Below are 11,434 nucleotides of genomic sequence, written 5' to 3'. Positions count from 1 at the left end.
AAAGAGTGTTTCCATAAAATGCAGTGAGCTCATGAAGTTCCTCCAACAGCAAACACAGGGTTGTCTCTCCTTCTGGGCAAGTGCATGTGGCTCTCCTGGCTGAGGGTGGCTGAGGGCTCGGTCTGCCAGGCAGTGATGGAGAAAGAGAAGGGGAACGGTTGCCTCTTCTGCCTGAATAATAGGGCATCGCAGCTAGGTCACACCTGATCTAGATACAATCCTGCTCTGCAAAGACACCAAAGTATTTGCATTAAATTTGGCACGGCAGAGCACGTTTGGAGGAGATCAGCAGAGCATTCCAGGATGTTGCTGGACCACAGTTAATATATGCTTAAATGACAACGCCTGGCTTGAGAAAACCTCCTCACCTGAGCCCTCAGGAGAGGTATGTGAAGGACAGGGTTGCACCTCTTTGAGCAACACAGTTGCTTTGGAAAAGGGCGTGTTCTGTATGGCAGATGCTTTAAATGTTTAACTTAGATGCTGTAAGTTAGGAGTTGGAGTGGGATTCATCCCAGCAAACTTTAGATGCTGAAGGTAGCCAACTAGTCACTCTTAATTTCTTCTAAAATTACTGAGGGCACAAATGTTCCTCCACGGCATGAATGTCGGGGGTGGAGTTGCCCTCCAAGTACCTTTTAGTCCACGCAGTGCTTACAGGTGTGGGGCTGGTGGAGGAGGGATGTCAGATGCAGAGCATCTGGAGGACATTTAGCTGGTCTGATATACAGGAAGGGTGGCCCTTACCAGTCTGGGTGAGAGGTTCTAGGGCCTGAGAAATAAGATTTTGGTCATGGCTGCACATTGATGAGAAAATACTTGTTGGTGTCAGTGGGATTTATTCAGCCCATGTGACTTTCATTCCTAGACCTCTGGTCGGTGCAGCCCTTCCTCTTCCAACAGCAATAAGAAAGTAAGTAAGTCTAACAAAGCAGATTTTCTCCAGAGAGAAATTTGTGTGTGTGCAGTCCCACGTGTTACTTATGGGGCGAGCCTGAGAGAAGCGAGAGGTTGTTGACAGGAGATATTTTTCCAGTGGAGAGCTCTAGAGCAAGGCCCATCTGGAGTGGTTGGTGCCTGAGCTGAAGGATGATTTGAGTTTCTGAAAGCTGTGTTTTCCACCCCCACCCAACCCTACTGGCTTGGGTTTAATAAACAATATCCCCTCTCTCCCAGGCCATGCCTTGGACTTGCAATGAACCCATTGCGTTTCCTTCCTTTCAGATCACCCAGTTAAAGATTGAGAACAACCCCTTTGCGAAAGGTTTCCGCGGCAGTGACGACATGGAGCTCCACAGGATGTCCAGGATGCAGAGGTAACACGTGCCTCCGTCGTGGGTACCTCTTCAGGACCATGAATGCTGCCTGGGCTTTGCTTTGCATGTCACTTGTGGCTTGAGCTAAGCCAGGACTTAGTGGCAGTCCCTTCTCTGGCATCTGCATGTGCATTTTACATCAATATCATCAGGATGTGGGGCCAAAGTCCAGGACATCCCACTCCGAGGTGAATGCTTTAACTGCTGGGTTCCAGAGGCAGGCTCTCGCTTGTGGGTTGTCCTCTTGGCCGCAGGAACCTTGTATTTCTTTCTGACGTGTCCCCATCCAGAACAGCCTCTATCTTTGTGCTAAACAGATGTCTCCGTGGCTGCACGTGGGCTTAAACCTGTTTAAAGCAGCAAGAGGCTTGAGAGCTCTGAGAACCTCTGGTCCTCAGGCTGCTGCAGAAGAGCTGTGGGTGGCAGTGATTTAAAGACAAAGCTCACAGCCTTGTTCCGGGAGCAGGTTTGATGAGGGTGCTCCAGATGCCCCTGGAGATCTTGGTGTGGAGTTGTATGTCATGCTGGTTTCTGGCTTTTGGAGGGTCACTGGCAGGAGGGCAGTGTTTGCCTGGTTAGTTCTGGATGTGCAGAGCAGGAGCGTAGACATAGCGATTTCAGGTTGAAGAGGGAAGGTAACAGAAAATGTTGGGGGCCAGGTGGCTGAAGAGTTCTTTTTGAATCTTAGTTTTGGGTATAAGTATTTAAGCTGAAAATCAAGTCTAAATCCTGTTTAAGGTCCTTTTCTAAATGTCAGGTCCTGCCAGTAATTAACTTCGTGCCCTTCACTTCACTTGGAACTTTGTCCATGTGTCAAGTTGCTTCCTGGTGCAAATGTTTTGCAGGACTGGTGCCATACCCATGATTATATCTAAGACAGATGTAGGTGCTCAGTATAGCATTTTCCATCCGGGAGGGCAGAAGTGACTCAGATCCTTATTCTCCAGGACCAGCAGAGCCGGCTCTCGGTGGAGGGTGGTAGGGACCCGAGTTGTGACCTTCTGCTGGGAGGGCTCTCAGCCCAGGAGCTGGCTGTAGGTGGCCACTGCAAGCTGGAGTGCAGATGCAGGAGTCTCTTCTGGTTTCCGTTGCTGGTGACTGAGCATGGCCTTGTGTAACCACACAAATCATGCTGGCGGGCAACAAATAATGCCTGTAATCCTGTGAATGCTTACACCCAGAACCCTGCTCAGGTGGGCAAATGTACTCCTGTGTACAAACATTTTCAGGCCAGAAAAGCCAATGTATATAAAAATCCCTGATATATAACGCTTACTCTTCTCTATCTTAATAATCTCTGTGGTCTTCTGAATGTGCCCTGTGTTCCCTGCCTGCCTTTTCCAAGGGCAACACAGACCCTGGCATGATATGTCAATATTTATTTATTTACGAGTGCGCTACCACTTGAAACAGCTTTTCCCCTCGTCCCGTACCAGCCTCCCAGCCTCTCCTGGAACTGGAGTACCGATGTCCTCCGCGCATTTTTGCTGCTAAACTACCCTTTCATTGCGGTCGGTGGAAAGATTTGAAGGTTTACATTCATCGCGGGTTTTCTTGGAGTGGGAGGGAGGAGGTAAAACAGTGAGGACTATGAGAAGAGCTTCATGCCATATGAAGAGCATGGCACGGAGCCATGCTGAGCTCCTGCTAAAAATCGCTTGGCATTTTTATGCGGGCCTGCGGGCATAGCCAATGATACAGTGAACAAACCCACTTGGAATATATAAATACAGCCCCGCAGACCTGGCAGGGTTGAAAGGGTTAAAATCCACAGTGTTGGCTTTACAGGATAATTTCTGATGCTCAGTTCCTTAATAACTTATCCCCTGTACCAATAGCCAAAGGATTAATTTTTTTTTTTTTAAGGGAAAGCAGGATAAGATCATAGTAAAGATAAGACTACAGTAAAATAAAGGCCCATTCAAAGTTGGAAGTATTAGACAAATATGCACCCACCTTTGTGGTTTATAATACATCTGAATACTTACAAAATTATATAAAAAATATATGAAAACATATATAAAATAATTTATATTAAAAATATTGCCTGTATAAGATGAAGAACCATTCAGGATTGAGTATGTTAGAGAAGTATGACTTACCTTTTATACAGGTTTAACATACAAGTATATATTAAAGTACAATTAAATAGATGAAAATATATTTTAATATATAAATGTATGTGTGTGCCAATGTAGTGCAGTTGTTTCCCAGCAATGGACCCACTCCCCCGCTGGCAGGTAAAAGTAAATCTTGGCTTTAGGGGAGTTATGTCTCTCTATGCCCTTGGAGAATATGGTGAGATGTATTTTTTTAGTGCTGTTCTTTTATTATAGAAAAAAACGTAGCCAGAAAACCCACACTTTTTAATAGGGCATAGCCTTTTTTAGCAGGAAGTGGCGACCTGACAATCATCAGGTCACTGATAATCTCAGTAAGGGGTATAGTCATGGAGGGAATGGATTTTTCATGCTGAGGAAAGCCTTGGCACCTCCATGTTTTCTTTACTTAAATCGCAGATGTTTCTTAATTCCCAGCACAGGGTTGTTGTAGCGGGTATCTCCCAGCTGGAAGCAACCCTGGGAGAAGGAAACCCCAGTAGATGAGGCTGAGAGGCAGCACTGACCCAGCCGGGAGCATGAGCTGGCTGGTGGCATCTCGTTTTTGCGAAGGCTCGTTTTGGCCCAGCTATGGCCAAAGCGTGTCCCTCTGATCACACTCCTACTCTCGCACTCCTCGGAGCAGCCTTGGAGCCTGAGTCCTGGTGAAGATGTGCTTCCGGCACTAAACCTTCAGGTCCTGAAGTGTTGCGTGGGGCTTAGTTCGGATGGGAGGAGGGGTGTGGTGGTTGAAGGTTGCATCTAAAGCAGCGTCCCCAGGCTGGGCTGGTGTCTAGGTTCCCTCTGCGTTAAGCAGAGTGTGGTGGTCTCTTCCAGAGAGCAAATCTGCTTTGAGAGCTCGCCCCATGGATGGCAGGGTGGGTGAGGAGCCCTCCCTCTGCCTGGCTCACCTGCAGTCTGACTGGTTTGCTGCGAGCAGATGCCTGCCTTTTCAGTAGCTAAAATGACATGAGCTAAAGTCCATCCTAACAGAAAGAACTGCCATCTGGCCAGCTCTGGTGGCCTCCTCGCATCTTTGGCTGTCCGAGGATGGGAGGGAGACCAGTTTGCTGAGTCCAGAGTGATTTCACTCGCCTCGGAGCGGGTCCTACAGTGGGGTGAAGTGGAAGTAGTCCTAGTTGCCAGCGGGGACTTGGCCTGATTTGTGCATTGACCACCTACCCTTGGCAGTCAGTGGGGCTGAGAGGAAGGAAGACAAAGCAGGGAAGAGAGACAACTTCCCATGCCAAGAGTGAGCTCAGAACGAGGTCTCGGGTGCCTCGTCGAGAACTCCTTCCATCTCTGTGTTGGACCGAGTGGCCTCTGAGGACTGGAGCTTTGCAGGGTGGCTGGGGATGTCTTTGCAAGTCCGTCCCTCTCCATGTCTTTCTCCTTTGCAAGGCCTCTGCATTGGGTTTTTTCTTCTCCTCTTTTCCAGAAGAAAAGTTAGTAAGTCTGTCCAGGTAGACAACGGGGTTGTTGTGATCAGTATCAGTAGTGATTGTGAGCCTGTCAGCAGCAGATGATTTCTTTCAAAAAGAATAGCCATGAGCTCCAGAGAGATCCAAATTCCAGTGAACACAGACTTCTGACACACATCCATTTTCCTGCCACTGCCTTTCTTCCCTGAGACACACGGGACCCCTTTAGCAGTTTCTTTGGCAAGATGAGCGTTCTGGGAGCACAGGTTTTTGAAGGTTTTCAAGCTTCTGAGTGTGAGATCAAGTTTGTTCTTTCCTTGATTTAAAAATTAAAAAGGAAAACACAGTAGAGCAAAATGTGTAGAGGGTCTGAGTTATACCGCATCTGTTTCCTGTGGTCATGCTGCAATTGAAAAACATAAATCAGGCAAAAACTATGTGGTTGCGATGCTGGGAATTTTAGGCAAAGTATTTCTTCTGGATCTCTTGCCTCTCTGTACTGTAAAAACTCCTTTTGTCTTGGCTTAGAACTTCTGGCTGTGCCAAGGAGAATGTGGTGTGGAGAGCAAGAGCAAAACAGGCAGCAGAAATCTGTGGAGGGTGAAGTTTATGCAGGGGGACGATGAGATCTGCACTGCAGATGCCAGTGTAGGGCTTTGCCCTGAAGTTCCCCATCCATGTGAGTCAGTGGAGCTGTTCTGGTGAACCATAGCTGTTGGGTGATTGTTTTGGGGGGCTTCATGCAGGCACAGTTTTTGTTTATTTCCTTTAATCCGTGACTGACAAAAGACAGCAGGGGAGGAGTGTTTGTGGGTCTGGGACTAGAGCGCTGTAAAAGGGCAATTTGATTAAACCCTTTAACCAATTCTTGGTAGTTGTCTGCATCTCCCATTGTCCTCAGTAGTTATTATGGGTCCTGAAGAGCTTCTGAAAGTCTCAGGCTGTAGCTACTGTTCATTCAAATTAATGTAATTTAGAGGAAAGACGATTATGTGAAAGAGTGGCCCTTGGCTCCCTTGATGGGTATCCTGGGCCCTTTCAAAGTGAAACAAAGATCCAGAATGATCCATTGACAAGGGAGAGTGGCAGTGTAGTTTGACATTATGTGTGTCTTCTCCAGCAAAGATCCTGAGCCGTAGTTTGCTGCCTTTGGCATTAATCTGCATTAGTCTTCCTGGCTCCAAAGGAATTATTCCAAAGATTTTGTGGTGTAACTGAGAACAGAAATTGGGCCAGACGCAAAGCACGTCAAATCAGTACTGCGACTCGGAGCTGGCATAGTGGAGAAGACGGTGCGTTTTAGGGTGCCAGTAAAACAGGGGGTGAGCCTCTAGTCTCTACCTTGGCACGCTACCATCACGTTGGACTGACAGGTACTGGTCTGACTACTGCAACTAAATCTTGGTCCACTGTTTGTGACCTTGCTGCTCTTGCATCTCCTCTTTGTATGTTTACATCTGCTTTCGTTTCCCATGTTCTGTCACTGGAATCTCTGAAGAGCCACGTGCTGTCTGAAACATTTTCAGTGTGAGACTTAGAGTTGTAATGTCTGTTGGAGAGATGATGCTTTCCTCCAGCAGAAGTCCCCAAGGAAATTTTCCTCATCAAAGCCCCAGTGGAAACTGTAGGCTTGAATTGTATTGTATAGAATTTGACGGACTTCAGATGAAATCCTAAATAAGGCTCTACAGACTTCACTGGAGGGTACCCACAGCTCCTTTAAAGTGAGAAAATCAGCTCAAGAAACATAGCGTAGTTGCAGTTTCCTCCATTGCCTCATCCTCAGGAGATCTTTGTGGCAGGACCCCATCTGCAGAAGCTCAGCTCGGCACGAAGGGATGTTGATGCTGTCTCTGGCCAATGTCCGTTCTCCATCTCCTCTTGCTTTCCTCTTGCTCCAACATGAACAGCGGTGTTTGTCTGCGGGAATCTAGCTTTTTATTTGCCTGATAACAATAGCTTTAGATGTCTAACTGGTTCTTCATTCTGCTGGTTCTTGGGTTTGTTGCAGTGGTCTCTCTGGGCTGCACTGCTCAGACAAGTGCTGGAAGCGCTGGTTGTTAACATACCATGCGTGCGCCCAAACCAGGGTTATTGGACCCCTTCGTATTCTGGCAAGAGGGTGAGGACATTTGATATGCTGGCAGAGAATGTTGCAGTGAACAGCCTCCCGTATTTCTCAGTGAACGTTTTGACTTGCATTACTAGACATCCACTATTATTTTCTGTGGGGTTGGCCTGCAGTCCCCATGCGGAGAGAGCTCATATTTGATCCGAGAGTAAGACTGAAGGCAACCCAGTAGTTCCTCTCTTACCAAGTCCTTTTCTACTGTAGTTTATCCACTTCAGACTCTCCAGACAGTCCCTTGAGAGTGGTTCAATTTTCTTTCAATATGCTGGAAATAAGCTGAAGTGACTGCACATTGAGAATTGTTTTCTGGTTTATGTTTTTTTCCTGGGAGATGGTAAATTTATTCCAGCCACTATTTTTCTCTTCCTCTTGCCCTGTCTGTCATGGCTCCCTTTCCTTTTTTTCCTGCTCTTGAGTCTCATCAGGAAGGACAGCAACTAGTGGCCTGGGAATTATAAGCACAAATGCCTTGGAGTTGTCTTTGCACATCTGGAACTGGGGGCTGATTCTGCGCGGGTGTGTCCACGGGTGTTGGGAGGGTGGTGGGGACAGGACTGGTAGGACAGCAAACATCTGTCCTGTTGTAGTGGCTGACTACAGGGGAGTTAGAATCTCCTGGCAATGGAAGAGTGGAGGGGAATCACTGTGTTTGGTCACTGATAGACTGATTTAGACTATTTAGGATTTGGTCAGATTTTAGGCCAGGAATTGCAGTTGTGAGCAAGATCTAGACAGCTCAGGGGCTTTGAAGGACGCTGTAAGAACATGGCAGCAGCTAACTATGGGGAAATCCTCTTCCATACCATGCTTCATCTTGACCCCAAAGAGATATCAGTATGATCCTTGGAAAGTGACATTTAACGAGACTTTTGAAGTCCTGTTACCACGCTCTGCGGCAGCTCTGGAAAGCCTTGGTGTATAACACTTTGTTGCAGGAATAGCAGAAGCATCTTCCAAAACCATGTGCTTAGAGCCAGTAGGGGTTGGATGCTTTAATGCAGAAGCTTCCTGGTTATAAACCGTGGATCTTCACAGAGATGTTTAACGAGGTTTTTGTCTGGCAGCTGCATTTACTAAGCATTGGCTGGTACATTAAGAAACGTCAAGTCTGCCTGTGAAAATACCTGGAAAATTATTACGCTCTTACAGCATAGTGGTAAGCAAGGAAGTGGACTGGATGTCATTCTGTGAAGGTCTCTATTTTTAATTTTTCTACAGTTTTTATTAGTTTGCAGAGGCCAATTTGCTCCTTTGAATTCTTTGCTAGATATGAATTTGTGGCATTAGTGGTCTTAATGGAGTTCCTGAGTCTGTCATGGTGGGGGCTTCGCTTGGCCAGGGGAGGGGGAAGACGTGAGAGAAAATGAGCCCAAATTTGCTAATTCCACCTGGCAGAGGTCTGCTTTGGGTGGAAGCGCTTGGGAAATGCAGGAAGCATTTGCTTGTAAGGCCTGATCTGTAGGGCTGGGGTTGTACGATGAACTCTGAAGAGGAATCTCTGTGCTATCAGGCAACGGTTATGCAGAACCGGTGTCTGATCTTGCGTGTCTGGGAAACTTCTAGTGAGGTGGGAGTTAAGAACGGAGCCCAGACTCGAGGACTGAGTGCCTTCACACAGACCTCATCCCTGATGTTTTTCCCCAAGCTTTAATGAAAATCAAAGTAATATTCTCTCCTGGTGGCCCTTCAGCTGGGAGCCCAGTTGTGTAGAACCCATACAGCACCTCCCCCCGTCCTCCCTGTCCCCCTCTGCTATCGTCATACACCGACTCCAGACTTTAAATAGACCAGTGACAGCTTCCTGCCTTGTAAGTTCTTTCCCCAACCATCTTGTTTGAAAAAAACTATTTCCTCTAATGTTACAATTTTTAATGTAAAAAAAAAAGAAAAGTAGCCTATTAACACTCCTGTGTAAAACTAACTCACGTTCTGGCTCGGGAACAGTCTCTTCCTTGCTGAGAGGACAATTTCCTATATTGCCTGTGTAAGTCAAGATTTAATGCTTTTTTTCCCTTCCTACTTTGCTACAATTTTTTTTTGGACAGCCAAAGTTCTGGTCATTTTGTGGCAGCAGTGAACCAAACTTTAATTCCATTAACCTGCAGCCCAGGATTACAACCAGCTAATTTGAGAACAGTGACTTTTAGGCACCAAAAAAAAAAAATTGGATATATTATTAAGGACTGAAGGAAAAATGAAAATAGTAGCTGTGCACGCTGCATGTGGAGTGGGCTCAGGAAGCAGTAGAAGTGTTAAGTATAAAATTAGATGACTTTTGCTTTACAAGGTACCAAAGATATCTCTTGATTAGAGCTCAGCTCCTCTAAAGAAGAAAAAAGTCAAAATACGGAGGTCACTGCCTTTGATAAATAGCAAAGAAATGAAATGATAGAAAAATGGCAAAGTGAAAGAAAGGGAGTATTTTAGATATTTAGTTAGAAAATACTTTCCTTTCTCTCCCTCCTCAAATGGTTGATTTTTTGGCAAATACAGCACCCAACTTGTTTTGACTGAAATGGAAATATTTCGGTCTGGAGAGCGGTCGTTGTGATACCTCCTGGGAACTGCTCTGTGGAATCTTGGTGTCTCCAGCCTGTTCCCTCTTTGGTGTGATTCCCTGCTGGTGTTGTGTCTCCTGCAGGGCACTGTGGTCCTCTCATGGCCATGGAGGCTGTTGGGTCCCCTGGGAAATGCAGTCTGAAAGGAATTTGGTCCTCAGTGCACAATGGGAATGTGGGATCCTGACCACCTTTGCTGGTATTCAGGGTAAAAATATTGCTATCTGAGGCCTACAGCTCCTTTACGGAAAGAAAAGTTTTTATTTTTATCAAGAAAAAAACAATGAAGTTGTTAAATTTCTTCCTTCTCAGCTCTCTGAGAGAAAGTATTGATTTAGGTGAGAAGTATCTAGGGTGGGGATGGCTTCTTCATGTTTGTGTGGCGCTTCTCACAGCGCGGGTCTGATGTTGATGGGGTCTGTGTGAGCTACTGTGAGGACTCGTTGTAAGAAACCCTCATGCAGATCTAATCCCACATCCCAAAGAAACACCCAAATTTTTCCCACTGAAGCAGGGAGAAATTGTGAGAGCAGTCATCTCTACATCCTCCAAAAAGGCCAGAGAACTTGGTGATCATGGTATGTTCCTCCTCCTTCTCCACCATAGCTCACAGGTTCCCTACTGAAAAAAATAATGAGGTTCTGTCATTTCTGTCATGGGTGTTGGTGGCATTGGAGCTAAGGAAGAAGGAACCATGCAGCAGCCTTTCATTAGAGAGGAGAGCTAGGGGTAAAGGTCCATGTGTCACCTCTCTGTGGGTTGTCTCCTTGGAAGGGAAATGTGGTGGGGATGCAGCTTTGGGTTGTTGTGCTGGTACCATTTCTGTGAGGATTGCTCTATGAAGGTGCAGCCTGACAGGAGCAGACAGCTCAAAACCACGACCTAGTAGAGCTTGGAGATCCCCTAGAAGCTGGAAGATCTGAAGGTAACCCACGATATCTGAAGGCCATAGTTCTTGACCTTCCTGAAAAGCTGCTCTCCAGCAAGAGCTCTTGGTGTGGAAATGCTGAGCTGGGTATCCACAGGCAAAAAGGTCCTCTGAGGCCCACCTTGTACCCTGGCATCCATTGCTGTCTTGTGTTTCTGAGGGATATGTCTTTGCTTCATCCTAGACCATCTCTCTCCTGTTTCTTGTGCACAACCTGGACCTCAGTTCTGGGAAAGAGATTCCTGTTCAGCCAGCCCAGGGGGGTGGAAAGCCATGCTCCTGCTTCCAAGGCAAGAAACCCCACCTTTGGAATAGTCTGTCCTTGGCAAGCCACCAGTACCCACGGTTTGGAAAGATTTTGTGGCACAATAAGAGACACATTTATTTGGTTTTGAGCTCCTGGGTGAGTTTTTCCTCCATTACAGCTTGGTTGCTGATGTTTCTGGCAGCCACCAGAGGAACGGTTTGGGTGAAAGCTCCCTGCAGCGAGTAGGTTTACATAATTGGTGTTGTTAAATTTTGTAAGCAAGTTCTGAGCTGCTACAGTAATAGAGAAGCTAAGTGGTGTAATCAGATTCAGGTCTTCTCCTTTGTGTGTAAGTGTCCAGGTGAGCCTGTTGATGGGATTTCAGAAGCTTGTTCCAGCCCAATGATTTTGGGCAGGGCAGTAGGGTACCTCAAAGCCAGCTTGGTCCAATGGTTATAGCCTCAAAGAAGAAAGCTTGTGTTGGAATCTGGACTCTGGTTTGTGGCTGCTCTGAGCCTGGTGGCACTTTGCGAGGTGCTGCCGTACTGCCTGATCTTTACATGTTTTAGCAAGTCCTTGGGTTCAGGGAGCACCCAGCTTCTTGGAGAGCCCAGGAGGAAGCTTGCACCTCACCTAAAGTCTCTGACACTCCTTACTCAGCCTGAGTTCTCCCTGCTGCAGGGCAGGAATAATCTTGTCTAGCTGCATTGCTGATGTGCTTGGAGAAATGTCTC

At 46.7% G+C, this 11,434-nt stretch overlaps 1 protein-coding gene across 1 annotated transcript in view; it reads left to right on the top strand.

Moving 5' to 3' along the window:
• Positions 1-1,224: 1,224 nt before the first annotated feature.
• TBX5 (T-box 5) overlaps positions 1,225-11,434 on the top strand; it is a gene marked incomplete at its 5' end in the record, with an annotated part of 21,460 nt that continues 11,250 nt past the window's right edge. The window contains one exon of the mRNA XM_010144917.1: positions 1,225-1,316. Within this exon, the coding sequence (XP_010143219.1) occupies positions 1,225-1,316 (92 nt within the window). The remainder of the gene's footprint in view (positions 1,317-11,434) is intronic.

The sequence above is a fragment of the Buceros rhinoceros genome, unplaced genomic scaffold (assembly GCF_000710305.1).
Source record: "Buceros rhinoceros silvestris isolate BGI_N320 unplaced genomic scaffold, ASM71030v1 scaffold8351, whole genome shotgun sequence".
Lineage (NCBI taxonomy): Eukaryota > Metazoa > Chordata > Aves > Bucerotiformes > Bucerotidae > Buceros > Buceros rhinoceros.
The sequence above is the reverse complement of the archived record's forward strand: the minus strand, read 5'-3'. Positions and strand labels throughout refer to the sequence as shown.